At 33.1% G+C, this 26227-nt stretch overlaps 1 protein-coding gene and 1 long non-coding RNA gene across 2 annotated transcripts in view; one reads left to right on the forward strand and one right to left on the reverse strand.

Moving 5' to 3' along the window:
• Positions 1 to 25543, reverse strand: LOC123662907. The gene is made up of 3 exons (XR_006744565.1): positions 25532 to 25543; positions 24077 to 24083; positions 1 to 125 (listed from the first exon to the last, which is right to left on the reverse strand). It is a non-coding gene; the product is annotated as an uncharacterized LOC123662907 (long non-coding RNA).
• Positions 1515 to 26227, forward strand: part of LOC123662906 (protein Fe65 homolog) — a 79984-nt gene continuing 55271 nt past the window's right edge. The window contains exon 1 of the mRNA XM_045597683.1: positions 1515 to 1650. Within this exon, the coding sequence (XP_045453639.1) occupies positions 1515 to 1650 (136 nt within the window). The remainder of the gene's footprint in view (positions 1651 to 26227) is intronic.

Genomic DNA, 26227 nt, shown 5'->3' on the forward strand with positions numbered 1-26227 from the left:
ATTATTAATCGTGACACTACCACCGTCAACTCCAGATTACAATTTTATAATAGTAAAAAATGCACATCAAGGAAAAGAAATGGTAGGTATCTAATATACATAATACATCACAAATACATTTTTTCCTTAAATATCATCATTACATCGGTTCATGATTTAAACCGTCCTTGTTGAATAGAATTATTCCGTTCATGATTTTATACAAATTTATTCTTCAATGAAATACCGATATGTCTGTTATACAAAGAAAAATTTAATCTTTTTTTAAAATTCATTTTAGCTTTTATTTCCAACCATGGCCTGATTTCCTCGAAACGTTTACATTCTATATTTTCAATTTAAAATTGTATTTAATTCTATAAACCTAGTATCAGGACCTACCAGCCTGATTAAATGCTACATTTTAATGACTGTTTGACTGTTTATTGAGGGAGGTTGCAAGCTATCACTGATTACGCTACAAATTAGAAATTGAACTTTAGTACTTGACATTGTTATCTGTGTGAGTGGTATATTTATATGTTAGGTAATTATGTGAGAATATATTCAAAAGACGCCGCGTTGGCGCAACGGTTACAGCCATGGATTGTACCTGTTGCGCTGGCGGTTGCGGGTTCGATCCCCGCACATGAAAAACATTTGTATTGGCCATACGGGTGTTTGCCGTGGTCCGGGTGTTTGTGCAGTCCTTGTGGGTCTACCCACCGTGCCTCGGAGAGCACGTTAAGCCGTCGGCCCCGGTTGTTATCATGTACACCTGATAGCGATCGTTACTCATAGTAGGAAATATATCCGCCAACCCGCATTGGAGCAGCGTGGTGGATTAAGCTCTGATCCTTCTCCTACATGGGGAAAGAGGCCTATGCCCAGTAGTGGGATATTACAGGCTGAAGCGATTATATTCAAAAGACTGGTCGAAATTGTTTATTATCACTACTTCTTCTAGTCTTATTATTCTACTTCCGTTTTCCATAAGCTATACTTATTGTAATCTACCAGATGTTTGTTTATGAGTGAAATATATTCAACCACAGTCTACGAGTTCTTTGCAACCAATGATAGCAAACCAGCAAAAGCAGCTAGACTAAAATAATTCCTCTACCATGAATAATCATTATTTTCACTTGTGTATGACAACAATTGGGATCGTTTTAGAAAGACAAAATATTTGTATGAATATTTTGTAGGCCTACATCCAGCTGTGGACTGTATTAGGCTGAAGCGATGTGTGAATTCTAAAGTTCTAAAATTCTTTTGGCTATGATCGATTGACTGATATGGCTGTGATCTACTAAGCTGTACACCAGTTACCACTTTGTCCACCAGCTTTTAATCATGACAAATTATTTTCGGATTAATTTTTACGTCTGAGATTTATGTAATCGATTCAGGCCCTATCATCCCACTGGTCCATATAGGAAGATTATAATTTGTGTGATAGCCCAGCTAAATTTCTTTCTTTTCTTCGGTCCAGAGTGACGTGGAGCGGAATGCTCGAGCGCCAGCGCTAGGGCATGCTCTGCGGCGCCATTTGGTCCGCCGCGCCAGTGAGCCTGCGCGGACTGGCGCCGCCGTTGCCGCCCCGCCCCGCCCTCCTCGCCGCGCTCGTCATGCACGCGCTGCATGCCAGCGACGAGTCCAGCTTTATAGGTAAGGATTACTATTTAATTTAGACTTTTTGAATATAAACTTCTTGACCCACGCTTAACTTGGGGAGTTAGCTGGTGAATGCGCGACGTGAGCGTTACGAAAAGTCTGATTGGGCGAGGCAAACGGAAGTTGAGAGGAAGATATAAGTTAGGGACGATAGAAAGAGAGAGAGCTACGTTTCGTAATTTTTACTTCAGTCGTGTGGTCTAAAGCACGCTCATGTTTTTGGAGGACTATTATGGCAAACGTACTTTAGTCACTTTATGGTAATTGATTATACGTCAGTTTTTTCTCTAGTTCCGTAGTTTGTATGCTGCTCGATAGATGTCGCTACATATATATATAGCTACATAATTATATAGATAGCGTAGTCCAATCTACGAGACCTATATAGTTTCTACAACATTTAATGAAACCAAACCAATATGAAATACAAAAACTTGATAGTTTAAAAGAAGGATATTTATCTATTTTAAATAAATAAATGTAATAAACTCAAATGTATGAATGCTATATTTTATCGTATAGTTACTAGCTGACAAAGCAAACGTTGTTTTGCTATGTTATTTACCCCCTTTAATCCCCCCACCTTATAACTTTGGGGGTATCAAAATAAATGTTGGCCGATCTTCAGACTTACCTGATATGCACACAAAATTTCATAAAAATCGGTCCAGCCGCTTCGGAGGACTATGGTAACTTGTTAGTTACACGAGACACGAGATTTTTATATGTAATATTTAATTAATTATAAGACCGCAATAAGACTAATGTTGTTTATTGTTAGTTTCTTTAAGTGTATTTAAAATCTATTGCACTAAATCAGCCTGTAAACGTCCTACTGTGAATTAACGGATACCCGATTATTGTCACTAGATAACCAATTTTGACAAATTGTGTCAGAAATATGTCAAACATTAGCAGAGGTTATCTGATTCTAAACCAACTAAATGCATAATACACTTACAAACAACCTGATCGCAATATTTGTATGGCTTATACAAAAAATTGTCTTAAGCGAAGATCGAACCTGAGACCGGTAACGTATCAACTCTTGACCATGATAGTTGCGTTACATCATCTAATTATTATTATTAATGTCAATACAAATGAATTTGCATGTTCCAGCATGACTTAGTTTTAATGACCTCTTCACATATTTCATAAACGAAATATACAATATATCAACTCGTTCCAACATAGCAGCGTAAAACGAATAAAAAGAAAAAAAACCTAATGCGCGGTCACCTTGATATTTTAATGTACACTTTAAAACGTTAAAAGTTCGCTCTGGTCTACTTTTACGATGGAATAATAATAATGTTTTTTGGCCAATGAAATCGTGACCGAACTCCCGATCCGAAACATTTCGTACGTAACGAGTATTGAAGATTATGTAAAGTACAAGGAAAGTTGGAGAGATAAAAGTTAGCGACATTATCTTCAGTAAAGACGGAATCTTGACGAGATCGCTTTTCAATAGACGATCGATATCAATTACGAGCCCTTTCTTGAAATCTGTCTGAAATATTCATAAGAATATTAGAATTCTTAATGTTTTACTAATCGCCATCCGTCAATCCGCATTGGAGCAGCGTCATGGATCTATCTAAGCGGAAGCTCTGATCCTTCTCCCACATGGGGAAAGAGCCCTATGCCCAGTAGTGGGATATTACAGGCTGAAGTGAAGCGTATGAGCGATAATCTTTTACTACAAATTTACTACTCTATATTAGAATGTGGAAATATTCAGTTCTTGTTGGGTGAATTTTAAAGATTGTTTCATCATCGATAAATTACATAGGCTATAAATAATCACACTGTGACCTATGATAGCGGAACAGTAGCCATGGATGTGATATATGTGTGTCCTTAGATGGCTGTTAACATAAATTACGAAATGTAAAAAATCTTGAGCAGAAGAGATCTTGTTGGAAAGCTGGATTAGCCCAAGTACCTCGACCTTATAAGATCGCAGTCGCACAGTTCTTTTCTTAAGTAGTCGTGCTGCTGTGGTGAATACAGTAGCTAGACCTTCTGCGTTCACAGAAGGGGTGCAATCAACGCGCTTGTTGCTTCTTATATTGCAGGCACTTATGTATGGTAACCGGTTACTATCACGTAGCAAGCTTAAATATTGCCATAATGTTGTAAAATATAGACTAACAGTTTAGCGCTTTCAAGCAAACAATATTATAATAGACACAATTTAACATTTTATAAATTGTATTCTTTTGAATTCTCTTTATTTTATGCTAAGCAATGTTAGAGGCCATGCAACTATGGTTAATGTATTCGCACCGTCCCCGGTTCTATTACATATTCAGGGACTTTCTAACTTAGATCGCTATCTCAAGAAATCTGTTGATACTAACCTCGTAGTTTGGTTATAAAATTATTAAACAATCGCATGCACCTGTTTAATGTTCTTAAAACTTAAAAGTATGTTACTTTACTCACATTTATTTATTTATTTGGTAACCCGATCCAGCCTGTATAGTCCCACTTCTGCATGGGCATTTCGAAATATAATATAGTCAAATGAAAATAAAAATAATGTCGAAAATGATGTTTTAATTTAATAAATAAGAATTTATGGATGTAAAATTGCAAAATATTCGACGTCACACGAGGTTAAGGAAGGTCTCATAAATGTGACCATCTGTGACAAGGACGGAGAAGGAATCCAAAAATCGTGAAAGTCATGTGACGTAATTTATGAATATCTCCTAAGGATCTTTCTCCATAAACATAAGGTTATTTTTCAGAGAAGGATATAAACTTACATAAAACTGGTAACCATAAAATATAAAGCTTTTACAAGTAACAATCATCAGAAAGGATGCTTCCTAACAAACAAACCTCTGACCTAATATTATTATAGCAATAAATAAACGAGCATAATCATAATATAAAAAAAATAAAAAGTGAAAACTGTTATCATCGAATATCATTACAAATTTATAAAACGGGTGTCATAAGTGGCAGAATAAAAAGTATCCTATACAAATAAATAAAATTGGAGTGTCTGTTTGTTCTATTAAAATAACCGCTTTTTACTAAATGCATATGTATGATATAACATCATACTTAAATTAGTATCATAAATCGTCACTGACAATATAGGAACACTCTGTATTATTTTTTACACCAGAAAGACAAATCTATACAAATAAATAAAATTGGAGTGTCTGTTTGTAACATTAAAATAACTGTACACGGTACATATACCAAAATAACATTTTTTACAATTTTTGACTGTCTGTCTGTCTGTTTGTTCCGGCTAATCTCTGAAACGGCTAGACCGATTTTGACGGGACTTTCACTGGCAGATAGCTGATGTAGTAAGGAGTAACTTAGGCTACTTTTAGTTTAAAAATTTATTTATTTTATAGCGAACTGAACAATAACTTTTTTGTTAAATTCGACGCGGAAGAAATCGCGGGCACAGCTAGTACTTAATAAATCCTACTACTTACTACTTGAAAAATAATTTTAATACCACTAATATTGAAGATATTTTAAGTTAACATGGTTATTTTTATTGCTAAATTTATTCAAAACATGATACTTATCATGTTTATTATTATCATTTTGTGGAGCATAAACAGAGCATCTAGGAAATTATTACATAAGTCAAGGAGTAAATACCTCTTACAGACTTTCGAACTATTCAGATAAAACCGCTAGGTACAGCTAGTTTTGCAATACATACTTGCCAAAATATTTGACCTTCGTGACGTCAATCTCTCCGTGACATGCATGATCTTGAGCGAACGACCTCCCTCAACAAAGGTTTTAGATAATATCCGTCGTATCCAGTAGCAACGATCTATGGTAGTTAGTCTCAATGTTGAAAATAAAAACAAAAAAAGAACAGAAAACATACGATTTCATAATTTATTTGGACATATATCTTAAATATCGACCGTAAGCTGCCAATACCTCCTAAGTGCTTTGAGGTCAACTTTACAGGAGACTATAAAAACTAAATATTAACAAAATTACGGATGGTATTTGCAAACCCTTAATCCAAGTTTATTATTTTTACAGTAGTTTTATATTGCTAAGAAGAAAATATTCAAATCATGTTTCTTTAGGGCTGTAAGTAAGTTAGAAGGTATTTCCATAAAAAAATATTGACAAAATAGTCAGTTAGATGTTATTTCTTCTTGGTGTAAGTTGTTAAAAATAAAACAAATTACATTTTTAAATTATATATTATTAGAAAACTACAAATAAAAACTTCACATATTCTCATTACTCACTAACAAACATTTTGGTCTCAATAAAAACAATATTTATTTAAAAATTAAAATCAAAATTCAACTTTAAAAGTAAAAAAAGAAAATACTTTTGTTATACTTATTATTGTAAGATTATTATTATTATTTTTTTGTTAAGGATATTCAGTCTTAATCAGCTACACAAATAAACTATTAAACTCTTTATTATCATTGTATGCTTATCTTCTAAAAGTATGAAACCTTTACTTATTTTAAAACAAAAAATTAGAGCTAAACGTGCGGCAAGTTATCGTAAAAGGCGTGACAATCTACTGGGATCACGCTTTTCAATTCTTGCAAATGCTTGAATTTAGTATCCGTAATCGGTATTTTATTTTGACGTAGTTGTGTGTAACTCTGTATAATATCTATATTATTGGTCCTTTGTGGCAAATCTTGCCAAAGCTCATCAAAATCCATCTTAAATTTGATGAACCTGGCTGGATCATACAAGATTGCCTTGATGTCGGTTACCTTAGGATCTCCAGGTTTACGGCCTGGTCTGATAGAATTATAACGCCAAGTTGACGGATTGGCAAAATCCTGTACATAGTCATGTTCAATCAGAACGGCCTCGTAAGGAAAGGGCTTTTGTCTTGCTTCAATAGTGGCTGATATGTAGTCGCTGGGGAGATGTATCAAACGGTTCCTTAATTTACGCTCAATGGCACTGTGGACAGAGTCTCCTTCCATTTGCGTATGTCCGACTTCTAAGTACTTCTGCATTATGAGGACATTATGTTGCGCTGCAAGATTTAGGAGTGCATTGCTCAAAACATTATTACGATTTTGGCCCGTGCATCCGTCTGTGTATATAATAATAGGTAAGTTTTTCTCCAAGCAGTGCTTCGTAATGTAGTCCGTCAATAAAGTAGCGTAGGTTGATGCTGTAAGGTCAGCATCCACTTCGGAAAACCAGTAGCATGTGACATGGTGACTGGCCAAATTGTACACAGAATAATTATGTAGTGCCAGCTTTGTTTTGTAGTAAATCGCACTCGCTGTTACATAAGGACACACTTTGACCGCTTGTAGATCTGCGTTCAAAACTATACATTTCCCATTTTCTGCATCTTTTTTGTCTTTAGCCTTTTCTTCTCTAGCTCTCTCCTTTCTTCTCATATGTTCAGTATACGTTATTTCACTGATGTTACCCGTTTTATAGCCCACACATATATCACACATGTCTTTTTTTAATTTATGTATAGACAGATTTTTTTCTTTAAACATAGTTGTAAATACCTTAAGAGAAAATGGAGGTGCATCATGTTCGCAGCAATATTTTTTATAAACTCGATACAAATCTGATAATGAACTGAATACTGGCTCTAAGAACACTTTACTGGTATTCATTCTATTATAATGCGAAGGCATCTTGGGCAATAAATCCAAAAATTCGTGCATCTTTGCTATTCTTTCAATTTTCGTAGTGTCAATATGCCGAGTTCGAGATAATATTGCATTATCGCCCGATTCTTGCATTCCATACTTGCTACATTTTACCCACGATCTAACAGAAAATGATCCGATACATAAAGTATTTAAAAACATATTTTTACATACAATTTTTACATTAGAGTTTCCGTCATCATCAGTTATAGTCAGCGAATACTGAAATGTTCCTGTCCGTCTAGAATCATTTTGAACAGTCACTCTTTTTTTTTGTATGTAAGACACATGATTGGCCACAAACACCTTTCGCTGATCCCAATTCATCGAACCCCAAAACTTGTCGAAAATAGAATTTCGTTGGTCTTCAGTTATGTCGTTGCATTGTCTAACTTTAACTTTTCTACAAAATTCAGACTCACATCGTGGTCCTAGTTTTCTTTCTTCTCTATTTTTATTCTGCAGCATTTTTTCACCCTTTTGGCGCGTATATCCTAAATAAGCCTTTCCCTCCATCCGTAAACGTTTATTTAAATTTTTTTTCCATAATTTTTTATTTGCTTTGCGACGCCGTCTTACGCCTTCATTAATATTACCATAAAAAACCTTCTGACTAGTAGAGGGTACTGACAATTCAGGTAGATCAATTTTGGCATCTGCTCTTCTTGGTGAAATACTCTGAACTACTCCCGGGCGAGTCGAAGATTCTGGTAAGTCGCTTACCTCAGGTTCCATTTCAGCCAAGCTAATTGAATCTGACCCGTCCGATGAGGATGAAGATTTGGCCGATGTCGATTGTGCCGTTTCGTACTGCGATGTTGTTAAAAAAACATTCGACGTCGTGGACATCCCTCCTGGTACAGTTTCACAATTATTTTGATTTTGACTAGGTTCAGTATCAACTCGGCACAATTGCATTATCCTGTCTATTCGATTTCTACGCATTTTGCTAAAAAAAAAACAGTAAAAAATAAAGTTCAGTAGTTACAATAACACCTACATCATCTAAACCAATAACTCGCATCTCCTATATTGGCAAAATAAAATTAATGGAAATAACTCCTAAGTGAAATGACAACATTTCAGTCAAGTTTTTATAATGAATTAAAGTATTTAGTACAAGTAAATATAAAATAATTAAAGTGTTATACCTAATAATTAGTTACAATAATAAATTTTAACACAATATGCATAAAAAAATAACAAAATACTCACTTTTATTGAGAAGGCCACAAAAAACACGTTAATCGATTCAAAATCACTCGTCAAACTGTAGATAGGAGGTATTGCCGCCCAAACACTATTTCGCTGTAGATAGTAGGTATTTGTGTAACGACTTTTTGGATACTTAGTGCATTTTGACGGTTAAAATAAGTTGCCAGTTCTATCATTACGATATAAGCTAACAGATGGCGCAAAAAAAACAATTTCAGTAAAAATGCGAGTTAGGAGTTATTGGCAGCTTACGGTCGATATGTGTTTGTAACATTTATCTTCGAGTATAATTAAAATCATAGCTGTTCGAAACGGTTTTTGAAGTAAAATCTTTACGCACGCTTGACATGGGGAATAGGGTGGTGAATGCGTGACGAGAGCGTTACGAAAAGTGTGATCGAGGAGGCGAACGGAGCAAGAGAGAGAGAGGTGCGAGCACACATTTTCATTCTCTCTTTCTCTCATAGGCAGTTACGTTTCGTATATCTAAGACACAGTGCAGGCCTATTGTATAGAAGTTTTACTTCAGTCCTGTGGTCTAAAGCATAATCGGTTTTTTTGGAGACGAAATTGTACCACAAACTATAAAAATTATATATTTACAACAACTAAATATTTACAAACAACATAATTATATTCGTTTTTCAAACACTATTTTACAAGCAAGAAATTATTTTGTAAAAAATCTACGTATTTTTTATTGTTGTACGATGTACGAGTATTTTTCTATTGAAAAGAGGAATGCTGCTTGTCACAGCACTACTTACCACTTCGAATAAGTAAACATATATTAACATTTAGAATGTAGGACTTTTTGAATGTATTGGACTATTTTAAAAATGGAAAAACACATCGACCTTTTTATTTAATTTTATTTATATAACTTACAGCTTACGATAATCATGTGTGTATAACATAAATAGAAAACTAAAACGCCAATAACTCCACCAAAAAAGGAAGTACATCATCACTACAGCATTCAAATTACGTTCAGGCCATTTTCCATCCAAAAAGTTTGCCTTTTTAATGAAAAAAGCTGAATCCCCTTATTGTGACACATGCGGCCTGCTAGACGATGTATCCATACTAAGTGAATGTTATAAATACGAAACGGAGAGAGAATCATTGATGAAACGATTTAGTATAAATAATTTTGATATGGGTACTTTTTTATTAGTATTAACAGATCCTTTGTCTGATGCAGCAAATTTGTTAGTTAATATGATCTTACATCATCAATGATTCTTTCCCCATTTCTTAGACATAATGAGAATTAGGGTATGATGGGGCTGGCGTGTCTGTGTAGACAAAAGTCCCTAAAAAAAAAATTAAAGAATATAAAAAAAAAACTCCACCAAAACGCAAATTGCTGATCATAAAAAAAATTTAAACTGTTATAAAAATAATATTACTGGGTGCAATTTCCCCATCCAAGTTCGATTTTTATTCTATAATCTTCTTAAGTACTAAGTTCAACTTAAAAGCGGTTAAAGTCGCGTGGGAGGTATACTATTCTATGTGCCACTGGTCTAGATTATTAGAACATTGTAAAGATATAGTTTAAGGTCTTACAAAAGCTACCAAACATGCAGCGGGAAGGGCCGGCGCCGAGATGTCTGGAGATACCGTTCGCGTGAGCCGGCAGCCATTTTGACGAAACGTACCGCTTCGTATAACTGATATTAAATCGATTTGTCGAGTTTTACTCGGTTAAATATTAACCTAATGTACGGAATGTACAGATATGCGTCAAGTGCGAGTCGGTCTCGTACTGGGACGGTTCCGTATTAACTTTCGAAGTAAAACTTCTTATGCATGCTCGACTTGAGGAGTACCTAAGCTGGAGATATTATGATACATGAACACGCTCGAATTGAAAACCTCCTCCTTTTTTGGAAGTAGGTTAAAAATTGGAAAATATTCGAATACTCGGTTGTGAATTATTCAATACGCGTCTTACTTAAAATTTGTACAAAAGCGCTACTCAAATAGTTAGCTTATTAACCGTATCTCATTCACAGTAACGCTCTTGGCAGCGTTTGGCAAATTGGCAAATTTTATGTTCCACTCATAAATTACAACGTGGAGGTCGAATTACGTAACGAGACAAATAAGTCACCGAATCGATATCCGTTTATCGATTTTATATTGCTGTCTGTTTATTCAGTTTTATTTCTGTTTCGAATTTTAAATTTAATAAAAGAAAAATAAAAACGAATGTGCTTTAGAGCACACGACTGAAGTAAAACTTACGAAACGTAACTCTCTTTCTACCTGCACTTACTTATATCTCCCTCTCAACTTCCGTTCGCCTCGCCCGATCAGACTTTTCGTAACACACTCGCCACGCATTCACCAGCTCAGTGCTAAAGTTAAGCGTGCGTAGAGAAGTTTTACTTTAATTATGTAATAAGAGAAGTAAAACTTCTTCTTTACAACACCCACAATCAATACTCTATATTTAACCATTTTAATTCAAGTCTGGTAGACACGCGTGTGTGGTGGAATACGGTTAGCCTTATGTTAAGCGTTTACGTTAGAATATCGTGTGTTTTAGATTTTTTCTCAAAATAAACAGCTTCGTAATTACATACATTAAACAAAGCTATCTCGGATTTTATAACTGTAACGGCTTCAAAGGATCATTGCTATTTTAAGTTATATTGAATCGTGTTTACGTTACATTTGCTTTTGATAGTTTAAGCATTCAGCTACTGAGCAAAGGCCTCTTCTATCAAAAGAACGTGTAGCGACATCTATCGCGCAACATATGAACTAAGAATTGACGTATTCTAAATCGGGATATCAAAGTTATCAAAGCGATTGAACAATTTAAACAAAAACCCAACAACAACCGTCGGGGCGTTAGCCCACCAGACACAACATACGTCTGTTCGGAGGATTCTCCCTTTTTTGCAATAATTTCTTATTATAAATTAATAAGCAAAAAGCGACGGCATATATTATTATATAAATATAAATTATGTTTCGCTAGCTTCATTTAAAATATTTTAAGAACAACGTTTCTTATCAGAATTATCGATACAATGAAGTATATTTGTCACTGTATAGCGTTGTTTGTACAAACAAAAGTAATTTATTTAAATGGCGCTCTCATGATGTTACGAACTAAGGACATAAACAAACGTTATATTAATTAGTGATTTAGTACACACTTCTCAAATTTACCCAATAAAACACGAAATCCACTTCAACGTTAAACATTTTTCAAATTTGTAACAAAATGGCGGATCCGTTAGTATTCCTAAGTGCACTCAGAACTGGGAACGTGTTCGACAACACTCGTAGTGTACGAACAATCGTGTCCGTTGAACTCGACTAAGTTTTCCGCGTTGATTAAGAACTATTCACAGTGGAAAACTTCAAAGAAATTCTATCGTTTTATTAGTTTTTATTGATTCGTTCTAATTTTAAATTATGTCTCTTTCTAAGTTAATATTTGCAGCCAGTGATCGACTCTGTTTCTAAATCAAATTAGTTTTATTTTAGGCGTTTATTTTAAACGTTTTCAGGAAATATTACTAGTTTATTCTATTTCTTTTTATTGGTTCGTTTTAACAACAAAAAAACCCTAAAAAAATTAAAAAGCACTGCTTTCAGTGTGTTCCTATGGTACGTGACCAGATCTAGGGATAGGGGGTAAGTTCGGCAACGCGTCTCTGATACTTCTATTATTGCAGGCGTCTATAAGCTACGGTACTCGCTTACCATCAAATGAGATCACGCTTCTAGCCGCAAGCTAGTTGTTTATAAAAAAAAATGGTTATAATAAAAATATTATACAAAGCAAAATCCTTTTACTTAAATATAGTAAGAAATAAATAAATACAATTACACAAAGAAAGTTAATATTATGTACCTATTTCAGTTGTTACCAACTATTCCAGTGAATAGTTATTAGTTCATGGACTGCATATTAATTTTCTATGAAACTAATTTGTTCTACTGTAACACAATATTATGAGAAGTCAGGACAATGACATAGATGTGACATAGTTTTTATACATGTAAATAGCTGTGCCTCGTGCTTTCACTAGAGTTAATTTGAGGAAAAACTTACTGAAATAAAATATAGCCTATAGCCTTCCTTCGGTAAATAGACCATCCAAGACAAAACTAATTTTTCAATTTGGACCACTAGCTCCTAAGATTAGGGCGTTTAAACAAACAAACTCTTCAGCTTAATAAAATTAGTATAGATAAACAGAACTGAACATATACACCAGCAAACTTCTTAGTACCTAGTATACTTTGTTTCCTTAAGACAGGATGGAGCTTAATCTGCTCCGCTGACTACTGGAGAATGAATGACTAACAATTTTTATAAGGGCTTATTAACAATTACAAGCAATCCTGTTTCTTTATTATACCAGGATAGTTTTAACTAATAAAGCTAAATCATAGCTATCATTATAGGAAGTAATCGATTGAGAAGCAGACTTGACTGGGAATTGGTTCCTAAAATCGCGTACTCTGGGTCCCGATTTGTTACTGTGATAAAATTAGGAATTTAGGGCTCATTATGGATTGCAATTTGTCAGAAGCAGCTCATGTCAGCGAAATCAGCAGAAGAATACACTACACATTTCACTCTCTCAAGCGTCTCCAATATTTTCTTCCTTTCCAAACCACGTTATGCTTGCACAAACCCTTCTGCTACCTATCCTTGAATATGCTGATGTGTGCTATCTGGATGTTATTGAGGAGCTACTTAAAAAGTTAGAACGACCCCAAAATCTTGCCATAAGGTTCATTTTTGGCCGGCGAAAATTTGATCGCATCACTCACTTTCGTGCTCAGTTAAAATGGCTCCCCATTCGGCATGATATGCACATTCTTACCACTCTCTTTAATATCCTTCATAATCCAAATGCTCCATCGTATCTTCGATTCCGATTTCGCCTACTGCTCTTTCAGAGGTAAGTCCACCTTTGCCATAAACCTTACTATTATTTTATGTTTCTATATGTATTTTTGAGTGCAAAAAAGTATATACCTATCATTACAGCCTATACAGTCCACTGCTGGACATAGGCCTCCACAAGTTTACGCCAAAAATAACGTGAACTTATGTGTTTTGCCCATAGTCACCACGCTGGGCAGGCGGGTTGGTGACTGCAGTACTGGCTTTGTCGCACCGAAGACGCTGCTGCCCGTCTTCGGCCTGTGTATTTCAAAGCCAGCATTTGGATGGTTATCCCGCCATCGGTCGGTTTCTTAAGTTCCAAGGTGGTTGTGGGACCTTGTTATCCCTTACTTGCTCTTACGACCCCCACGGGAAGAGAGGGGGTGCCTAAATTCTTTAGTGCCGTAGCCACACAGCACATATACCTAATAATGGTTTTATTCTCAAATAGTTATTAGTATCTAGTTTACATTATCAGTAAGACTTGGCAATAATTGGCATCCATGGATGCATTGATTTTTACCGAAGTGTATCACTCGATCGACTTGTTAATGTTACTGAAAACGATAAATTTTAATCAGACCTTATTGCACCTATACAAGTAATCTAAGTAATATATGAGAGTATTTATACTAATATTATAAAGCTGAAATATTTGTTTGTTTAAGCGCGCTAATCTCAAGAACTACTTGTTCGAGTTGAAAATTTTTGTTCTGTGTTTGGTAGCCCATTTACCGAGGTTATAGGCAATTTGTTTCCTTAAATTAACGCGTGTGAAATTTCGGGGCACAGCATTAACATAAAAATCTATCAAAAGTCACGAACGATACCTTTAACTGCGTAAATCTGACCTATACAACAGTGAAATTTACACCACGAAACAAACATTATATAATACAATAAAATAAATTAATACCACTACAAATGAACGAATAGAGTTTCCAATACTAAATTTTACATTAAAAAAGTAAAAACCACACAATAATATATGTAACTAGAAATATGAGTAGGAATAAAAGTCAACAAAAATATACAACCGCAAAAAAGTATGAAAATTTTTGATTGAATTCAAAATAAACAAAAAATCTGCCAACCCGCATTGGAGCAGCGTAGTGGATTAAGCTCAGATCCTTCTCCTACATGGGGAAAAGAGGCCTATGCCCAGTGGTGGGATATTACAGGCTGAAACGTAAACAAAAAATAATTAAATAACGAAATTAATTCGGATCCATTTACCAATTCTATACAATTAATAACAATTTACAAATAATTGTATAAATTATTATTATACCTACTAATTAGGAGTAATAGTTTTTGGTTGTATTTCCTATTACTTTGCAATGTTTATAATTTCCTCGTACAGCAATGGTGACGTATTTTTCAGTACCGACGATGAGTCACGCGGATTTTCCTTTACCCCGTAAATAAAACTGCGTCTTTGAAATCATCAAACGAGTTTCAGCCTTACTTTCTATCGCACAAGGTACAATTTCAAATATATCTTGCTGCAAGGCCTTTAAGGCTTTCAGAAAACACGTGTTAGTCAGAGATTGGTTCGTTTTCTATATCCGAAGACAGTATGTGTCGATGGTTAATATTACCATTATCAGTGCTTGATATTTCGAAGATATTGAGTAAGTTATTTTATTACACATTGTACTAAATGTTATATTGTTCTAGGTTAAGGGTTGATCAAAATATGCCCACTTTTTTTATGGTCATTTAAATCTATTGAGGTTGTAATCTCGATCGCACCGATTAATCTTTTTAGAGTCTTCTCGTTTACTTGTGATATTGGCGAAATCATCCTTGCCTTTTTTGTCACTATCGGAAGCCATTAATCAAAATTAACGAATGTTTTATATTTTAATAATGCTAAACAGTATTTGTAGATTGGAAATTTATTGGAGTTCAGAAAACGCAGATAACATTGAAAAATCAAATCCGGTTACCATACACATATTTGTCATGTGTAGGTATCAAACCCGCGACGCGTGCAACAGCTAATTGCTTTGATCGTCCCAGCTAGGTATCATCAAATTGTTTTCGGTCATTTGGAATATTGGCGTAATTTTTAAAGTAAAACGCCTTTACGCACGCTTGGAGAGTAAGCCGGTGAATGCGTGACGAAAGCGTTACGAAAAGTGTGATCGGGGGGAGGCGAACGGAGCAAGAGTAAGACGAGCGAGCACACATTTTTTTTCTCTCTTTCTGATTATCAGTTACAGGTTGTGACCTAAGTCACGCTTTAATCAGATTTTTATTGTAACAAAAATATCTTTCTTGTCTTGATATCTGACCAACAGTCTGACCAACTGTCAAAAGACAGTGTTGGGCATTGGTCAAGGTCATTAATATAAAACAACGGTAATAATCGATGACCACTCACTTCAGTCTATCCCAGTCCACTGCTGGACATAGGCCTTCACAAGTTCACGCCAATAATAGTGTGAACTCATGTGTGTTGCCCATAGTCACCACGCTGGGCAGGCGGGTTGGTGACCGCAAAGCTGACTTTGTCGCACCGAAGATGTTGCTGCCCGTCTTCGGCGTGTGTGTTTCAATGCCAGCAGTTAGATGGTTATCCCGCCATTGGTTTGCTTCATAAGTTCCAAGATGGTAGTGGAACTGAGTTATATGGATGTGTCTATAATCGATGATCTCGGTAGAATAATTCTTCACCAACTCGCAGTGGATCAGAGGCATTAAATCCTTCTCGTACAAGGAGCGGACTTTTTCTAGACTTTTATTTGCTGACTGGTCTATTAGAATACAGCACTGTAGCTGCTCCCGTTGTTAACCTGTTCTTTAACAGTGTTTTGCTGTAATATTATGAAAACTTTACATATAACTACTAACACTAGCTAACGAGGTAGCTCTTCTAGCTATCTTTTATATTTCACCTGAACTTTTGTTGACCAAAAGAGGTTTTGGATGAGATACCAAAACTTCTACGTTCATAGAAGTAGAGATTTTTGTCCCGCTTTCGTACATTTGCAAATGCTGAATCATTATAAACATATACTTCATACATATATGCTACAGATATACATTTGAATATATTAGTATATTATCCTCATTTCTAAACGAAGAGACGGCCGGCTAACTATTTGTCTTATGACGCTACCGTTGTGTTGTCTAAAGTCTTCAGTAATGTATAATCAATACTTTCGGGCATTTTGTTAATTATTCATATTGACTGCTACGCATCTTTCAATTGGTTAATGTCTGTAGTCGTTACTATATTGATTTATTTGTATACTTTATTGCGCAACTCAAAATACTCGTATATTGAACAAAATATAAGCTCACAGCTCAAAGCCTATCCTCAATGTAGGCTTTAATTAATGTAGAATGAATGCAGGAAAGAGTGTTAAGTAGATTTAATATAACGTAATAGTAACAGTTGTAATAATTTTGACCTCTATTATCCATTAGAGATTAAAAACAAAAGAGAATAAAAAATTAGTATAAAATTTTCTTATTATGAAGTAACAAATAGTGAGTATAAAATATTGTAAAATATATTACTAGATAGTTCTAGAGCATGAAATCTATATTTTTTCATATAACTGTATTTTACAAGAAGAACTTTAAACGTGAAATCAAAAGAAAAGAAAAAAATCAAGACACAGTCGTAAATCTGTGTTAATCGTACAAAATATAGGTAAAAAACATAAATATAAACAGCGAATCGTATCAATTATTTATTGCATGTAACAAAAGTATGTAACACAGTAATAACAACTAGTTTTTCATTGTTTTCAGTGAAACGTGAAAACATATATGTATTTGGGCCAGCGCTGCGCGCTCGCAACTAAACAAGCGTGTTTACCCAATGCGTTGCATCATATCAATAGTAACATGTCCGTTTCTATAATAGCAGTGTTACGTAGCAAGAAAGTATTGAAATTCTATTTAAAATTTATTGATTTTAAAATATTTTTTTAATTCTTTAATTTTTCGCGCGAAGGTATCATGTCGTACAGAATAAACTATATTTTTAATTTAACTGGTGTAAAGAAAAAATTAATATAAATAAATACTTCTAGTAATTAAGATTTTTATTATTTATTTATTTAATTAATATTTTATTGTACACTTTTAAAATGACTTTATGCTGTTTTTGCTAATTTATATATAGAATAACATTAATAAATGTTTGTAGTTCAGATATTATTGTTTTCTAATGTTTACGCGAATTTCACTCAATATAATCAAACAACTTTGTTACAACTGCTATAATAGCTTAAACTGGCCTCCCTTTGTGTAGGTTAGCATACGTTGCTGTCTTACTTTTAATTTATAGTTTAATTGTGAAGTTAATGCTACCTTTGTTCCATCTGTTACCTCAGTATTCAGTATTCACTTGGCTAGTGCGTCTAAAATCTCCTTTAGCTTCCATCCCGTACCAAAATTATGTTTGGAAACTCTCTCCTATCGGTTATTGGAATGTCTAGTTGTAAGCTTAATTTATCAGAGTAACTTACATTAAGCTTGAGTGACTACAAAGTCTTGTCATCCAGTCTATATTCTAATTTCAGAAATGCTCCAAGTGAGATGCACTAAACATTATTAAATTCAGTGGTATTCAGTGGTCAGTGGTTCAGTTCGTGCTAAGGCACGTAATAAGCGACTATCTTTTCCTAGTGTACGTCATCTAATCCAACTACCATTACAAAGGGTTCTCTATTGTTTTCTATTCAGGTAAAATGTTATGAAACAATTTCTCTTTATGGTTAAACAAAACAAAGTTACAATTTATTAACTACTTCTATTCTGGTTTTTTAGTAACTATGTTAAAAATTTGTAACAAATGAACAAATTTTCATTTAATTATTTTAAAATAACGTAGTAAAAATCTACACCGCGTAATAAATCTCGTTATTAAGTATTCTGTTTTGATTTGTCTTATCGTAAAGAAATTACATATTTACCAAAACTACCCGCTGTGCTAGACAATTTGTAATTAGTCTGTATATAGCTGAGGATACTTACGTACAGTTTGAGTGATTTTTGTGACATTTTGTGTTACTTTTTGACTTTTGTGTATTACTTATCATGATATTATTTCAAGTCTTAGTTAATTTACTATATTATAAATTTTATATAATATAAAATAGTTGAAATCACTTTTTACTGTATTCATGACATAAAATCCTCACACAGAAGAGAAAATGTTATTTTACTGGAGATGCAAAATCCACTATAAATTTCATATTATTTAAATTATTCCCATAACAAAATGGCTTCGTTCTACAAATTAAAATGAATGCGTAATTAAACACGAAAGTACCGGCGACATTTTAATGAGAAAACTTTAAAACGTTTAATGGTGCTCTCGTATGAAACCGTATCGAGTGCAATGACCTTTTGACATGTCGAATTTCAGGCGTAAAAATATTGACGTTTTGATTTATGTGAAATACTCATTTTATGTTAAATTCAACTAGGATTAAGATGAAAAATTTGTAGCAATGTAATATTATTCGCATATGATTGTGTTTATGAAAGTATTTATGACAGTTATTAGATATTTTCATCATCATTGTCTAACGGATTATTAATATTATTACGTATATAATCTATAATACAATATGAATTAGAGAATCAAATAAAAAAAATACAAAAACATTGTAGAGTAGGTCCTATTACTACAATTAAGTGAGCCAGACTCGAAAAACGGGTTAAAGTGCGTAAAAAGAGGATTTGGCAGCTCTGCCTGTGAATCAAGAGTGCTCGAGTACAGTGACCTTTTGACAGCTGAAATTTCCCGCTCAAACACTTACAGCACAGAATAAAACTGACAGTTATTATCTGTCGTTATGAAATGTCGCGCTCGTTTTATTCAAATTATTCTTATTTATAACGCTTAACAGTGTTATGAGTTTATACCATGCGACAGGGCTTTGTTATGACGCACACGTGTTTTAATATTATACATTATTTTTGACGTGTTTATTTGTATTTTTTCTATTTATATTTTCCATTTTTTTAATTAATTTCATCCGCTTTAATTTGAGGGAAAAACTTAGTAAATAATTATATAGCTTGTAGCCTTAGAAAATATTCAATTCGAACCACTAGTTTCTTGAATTAGCGCCTTCAAACAAAAAATAAATAAATAAAAATAACAAATAAACAAAGAGCTTTGTTATATTAGTCTGGATTTTAAAATGACATTCTAACAATGTTCTACCTTCATACAGTGCAAAGCCGACCCACTCATAACAATAGAAAAAAAAAATGATATTATAAACAACAAAGTAAGAAAATTAATTATTTAACCTACTTCTAAATAAAGTAAATTTTATAATTTACTGACGAATTCTCACTAAAGTAAGTTCTATATTTAAAAAATAAAAAAAAATAGGATTTGATGATATTTTGAATTCTAAATGTGTTATAAAATATTTTATGCTTTGATTAGATGAAATTCATCGATAATCAATTTCTTAAAATAGTGTAGACACAATATTGCTTGCAAATTATCCATCTTTCATCCATACTTAAATAGTTAACATCCCGAGCGATTACACCCATATAGACATTTATGCGTATTGTTCTATGATGTATGATGTTTTATAGGATAATATTTTGCAATGCAACTATATTCCTGCATAATGTTGTGTAGAGCTTAAAAAATTATTGAAGTTAGTTTATTTTAAGCTTATGGATTACAAATAATTATATCTACTCTTTTTATAATAACGGTAGGTAAAAAACGGTAGGTAGGTACCAATATTTTAATTAGGTAAGTCATAGTTGTGTAAGGGTCTTCATCCTTTTAAGAATGATACAAATTTTATTCCAGTGCTTTATTGTAAAGTAAAGTACATATGCTTTAAAATTTTCATAAAACTTATAATTTTCTTCACGACTATTCCTTTAGATCAGAATTTGAGAAGAACTTTAAAGAAAGTAATATCTAACTTTTGTAGTAGAAATCTTTGTAATACTAACTAACGCTAATCTTCTCTTTAATTATCTAGATTAGAATCTAGCTTTAACTAGCTAGTGATTTCCGTGGTTTCTTCTTATTTTACATTTAAAAGAAGTGAAAAATGAAATAAAAATATACAAAACTTAAGTACAAATGTATCTCTAGTAACTACAAAATTATCTCATCAGAGTATTCTAAAGAATTTTCTTCGTATATTTTTTTAAAACTTACAAAACAAAATACTAATGAATATAGTGTATTTTTTTTTTTCATTTTAGTTGCCTTTTAAAGTTCTCTTTAATTAAGGACTACACGTAGGCGGGTAATTACGGAGTGAATTTAAAATAGGTGCCACTTTTTATGTTCCAGTCTCCAATTTAAAATTGTTGTTTCTCTCGATATATGTATTTTTTTATTTATTCAAAAATTAACATCCACGGGCTCAAAATACCAATGCCTTTTGTTAAACGTACATTAAATTATATTAATACCACAGGCGATTTATCATAAAAACTAAAAATCGACAGTTCTGTGAATGCCTAGTAAAACTAGGACGTGGTCGGACGCTGACGTTTTTTTTGTTCCTTACAATAATTCTTTTACGGAAAAGTATACATATCATTCATTAATTCGCAGTTTCTGAATATATTATTATTTTTATTATCTATGTTTATATTTGCACTTATTTCACCCGGGTATTAAAAACTATCGAATTTGTTGATATTTTTCATTACTGCTATAAGCCTGATAACATAATTTTTGATATGCTCATAAAATTTTTTATTTTGTTAACATGAGACGTCTAGCAAAAAAAAAGATTGCTTGCCGTGAAGGCTTATATTTTATAAGAATTCTTTTAAAAAAGAATAAGCAATCTCAAGTTTGTATGAAAAAATGTAGAAGTGCGTTCAGAGTAACCTAGTGCGTGAAAGAATTTTTCTAGCAGAATTATTTAATTACAACTTGAAATACTCATAATATGCGGCGAAGGTAAACTATACAAAATTAATACTTCTATATAAAATAATATATAGCTAATAAAAACTTTTCTTTCAATTCATTCTAACCCTAAGGTTGCCTGGAAGAAATCGCTACCGAGAGATAAGACCACCCCATTCTGCATTATTCTTTATACTTCCACTATTGTGTATTAAATTAGTTTGTGTATGGTACAATAAAATAATGCCTGCAGATCCGGACTCTCCAGTTTAAGCGGCTGAAGGCTCCCGCAGGGGTTTTGGTCCACCCCCAAGGTGGTGGTTGCACCCCCAAGTGCTGAAGCCGACATACGGTCTAGGAATGCCTGCCCGGGCGTCCTGGATATCACCCGTAAATGGGTTCCCCTGCGATACCAAAAAAAAATGGTACAATAAAATAATAAATAGATAAAAACTAATAAATTAATAGAGTCTAGTGTCCTAAATTTGAAAAAGATTGTCTTTTTAGTTACAATTTCTTTCGAAATTCAATAGTATGTCTTATTAGCGACAGAAAGAGGTACCAAATAAGGTTGGGCGCAGTAGGTAATACCCTGCTCAAAATCTGGAGCAGCCCGACTAAAGTATTATCTTGACCTTACACAAGACACAACTGAATAACATTGCTTTCAAGCAGTGTTATGTTCCTGTACTGAGTAATGTGACCAGAGCTACTGGGAAGAATTAGGGGTAGGGTAGGCAACTCGCTTGCGATGCTTCTGGTTTTGCAGGTGTCATGTCTATAGGATATAGGATACGGTAATCGCTTAACACCAGGAGACTTACGCTTGTTTGTCGATCTAGTTTTATAAGAGAAAAAAAAAATAGGTTTACTATTCGTTATGCTGAGACTATGTCATCATTTCAGCCTATTGCAGTCCACTGCTGGACATAGGCCTCCACAAATTCCCGCCAAAAATGGCGCGAACTCATGTGTGTTGCCCATAGTCACCACGCTGGGCAGGCGGGCTGGTGACCGCAGGGCTGGCTTTGTCGCACCTAAGACGCTGCTGCCTGTCTTCGGCCTGTGTATTTCAAAACCAGCAGTTGGATGGTTATCCCGCCATCGGTCGGCTTTATAAGTTCTAAGGCGGTATTGGAACTGTGTTATCCCTTAGTCGCCTCTTACGACACCCACGGGAAGAGAGGGGCTGGCATATTCTTTGATGCCGTGCCGTGTCGTTTGTAAAAAAGTTTGAATATTAGTAATGCATCTTTCACCGTAATTAATAATATATTGATGCACAAGAGTAAGTTGCGAACAATATAATCGTTGGCTCTAAATTTTAAATGCAAAATAACGACAGATGTTATTTATAAATTCAAGTTGTTTTTTCTCTACATTCATGAAACTATGTTAACTTTAGGCTGTATCTCTGAATTTTGGATAGTTTATCGCACTAAACCATGTGAAAAACTACACCATAAATAAAACAACTTTTTTTCCAAATCACAGAATGGCAAGTTCCATTCCGTTTCAACGATAATGGCTAGTGAGACAGTAAAAGAACCAAAAAGTTTTTTTTTATATGTATAATCAGCTGTGAGTATAGTCTGTACGGGGAGGGCACACCCTCCCTCCTCCCACCCTTTCCTTCTACAAACCATGAAGCCAGTCCGCAGCCGACCGCGCGTGGATGTACTCGTGTCCGAAGAACGCGAATTAATTGTTTCAAACGTCAATATTTTAGTACTTCCATTTCTCAAGTGCCGGTTTTGACAAACAGTGACTTTATACTTTTTTAAACTGTGGTTATTTTTTTTTTATTCTGCGTGCTGACCAGCGTGCGAGGTTTTTACGTGCTATCGTTAATTTGTAATCATTTTCGTGTTGTGTCGTAGCGTGATTGAATAGTATTATTCGGGTCTAGGTCGACATTAAAAAGGTTTTAGTGAACCATTCATAGCGAGTGATTTTTTAAAATCACTTAAATAATTATTAAAAGGGTGACCTATATATACCTATATCATTGTGTAACTTAATATGTGTGTTTGAATTGTTCGCTTGTCCGTTAAGTTATGTAAATTATGCATCGGTAGAGCATCGATTTGAAACATTTTTTTAATATGAATTCCACTTTATACATTTTTTTTTTAATTTATCGTTAACAAGCGTTTTGTTTTTATATTTTCATAAGAATATGTATTAGTTACATACCTACGTAGTCCTTTGTCAAAACATTTAATTTTTAAAAAGATTGCATGTAATATTGCATACAGTAAAGTTACCAATAATTATATATTTATTTTAACAAGTTAATAATCAATTACAATCATTATTTTTTTAAAATAAAATGTACAGTTTTGTTGTTATTTTAAAAGTTAATAATTAATTACATTTTTTTTTAAAATAAAGTGTACAGTTAAAACAGCAAGCAAAGAATATAGCATGATCCTGCTCGAAACAAACCCATGTAATACATTATCTGCATTAAATCTGATTTCGAAGCAGGAATCGAGTGTAATCTTTCAATTAATATATATATAAATAAATAAAAAAATAAAAAATAATAATTAACGATAATCCCGGTTCAAGCGGCGCGAGGTCGATAGAGCTTAGTGTATCTGTTATACTACCATTATACTACTAAGTTTAAAGATAATACGTAGATTTGTAACAAATACTAGAAATGGAAAACTAATGTTACAGTAAAAATTAACTACAATACCTCAGAGATGAAATTAAAACACAACTTCTACATAACAACTTGCAAAATTATAACTTTTTGCAGTTATGAAATAACACGATTCTTAAAATAACCTTTGTGTTAAACTTCTTACTTTTACTTTAATCTATAATTTATATAGGTCTATAGGACTACGTTCTACTAATGAGTATGCCTTGTATAAAGTGCCTTCCCTTTTAGAAGTTGGTTAAAATTAAAGTTTATTATGATAACTTGTCTATTATTGTGTTAATAATAGTTTTTAACTAATGTTTTAAGTATTTTTTTTGTGTGTGTGTACATTATAAATAATTTAATTAATTAAAAAAATAATATAAAAAAATAGTCAGTACACAATCGTATTACAATTTTTTGTTACAATGTCAAGATAATTTTTATAAAAAAATATATATCGTTTATAGTATAAAACATAATTATAAATATAATGCCTGCCCAGCGTGGTGACTATGGGCAAAACACATGAGTTCACGTTATTTTTGGCGTAAACTTGTGGAGGCCTATGTCCAGCAGTGGACTGTATAGGCTGTAATGATGATGATGATGATGATAAATACAATATTTTTAATTTAAAAATTCGAACATAATACAATAACATTTGTAAAAAATTACAGCAAAATAACATTGAATATTTGCAACCAGATGGAAACGAGTTCATAATTTAATTAAAATGCGTTATTTGATTAAGTACGCATATATTAATGTTATAAATTACGAGTGCCACATTGATGATTTTAATATTTTAATTTATTTTATATATGTTTGTTACCATAATATTTTTAACTGGGTCTACCGATTTTGATGATTCTTTTTTTATCGAAAGCTCGTTCTTGTCATGTTGGGATTCAAATAGAGATCTTAAAAGTACTTATTGAGTTATCTTTAATAATGTATATTTAATTGACATTTTTTTTGACTACATAGTCACTGTAAATTGAAGTTAACTTTTTTACAAAACACAATTATTAATAATAGTACAGCTTCATACATTTTCAATACTCAGCTAGATAATTCAGCATCATTTTGTAGTTTATTTCAATGATTTTGTAGTTTATTCCAAAATTAAATTCAAAAATAACTTTATTTAAAATAGGCCTCAAAAGCACATTCGAAACTTCATTACAAATGTAAATGTTAAAATGATTATTTTTTTTAAAAGTGAAGCTACCACCGATTTTGATGTAAGATTCTGCAGAGAAGAATCTGCAAGAAACTTCGCAGTTACTATTTTAAAAATTTATACAAATAAATAAAATTGGAGTGTCTGTTTGTAATTTTAAAATAACCGCTTTTTACTAATTTCATATGGATGTATACACGATATATATACCAAAATATTTTTTTTTACAATTTTTGTCTGTTTGTCTGTCTGTTCCGGCTAATCTCTGAAACGGCTTGACCGATTTTAATGGGACTTTCACAGAAGCTCAATTTTAGATCTGAATAAGTGAAACTGTCACAATAAATATGTTAGCGGTATTACTTGTTACGTAATATTAAAAAAGAAATCGATACTGCAAATCGTAAATAGTATATTATATACTACACAAATAAAGAATAGCTATTTTAGAGGAGAATAATGGATATATTATATTTGTTTAATTAAAAGCAATATGTTTTTAAAAGGATAATCGTTTACCCTAACATTATCTTCTGTTTAGCAACGATGAAACAAAACCTTAAATCTTCCTTAATTTTTTATCTGTTGTCTATCATGACTTTACTCTATTTTATTCTGAACTTTACCTTCTTTAACAGGTCAGAAGTCAGAGTCAATAAAATTTCAATTAGTCACGTGACTCTTACACATTTCATCCATTAGCGACCCAAAAACGAGGAAGCACGTGGGAAATGATAAATCACTTCTAAAATAAAATAGGGTAAAGCAAATGGGCGCGTGATGATTGATCAAAAAGTCATATACCTTAGATCGATGATAATAGAAATTATATGTGCCGTGTTCTTCGAGTCATTAGTCATAATTATACCTTCATACACAGTCATCGTATATTTCTATCCTAATATTACAAAGACGTTAAAAAATGTCCTCTTCGTTCAAAAAGATCCTATCACTAATCACAATAACACAGCAGTGCCTTTTTCAATAACAATCAGGTTTTAAATAAATAATACCTACAATTTCTAACATTCTATTT

Source organism: Melitaea cinxia, chromosome 19 (assembly GCF_905220565.1).
Source record: "Melitaea cinxia chromosome 19, ilMelCinx1.1, whole genome shotgun sequence".
In the NCBI taxonomy this organism is placed as follows: domain Eukaryota; kingdom Metazoa; phylum Arthropoda; class Insecta; order Lepidoptera; family Nymphalidae; genus Melitaea; species Melitaea cinxia.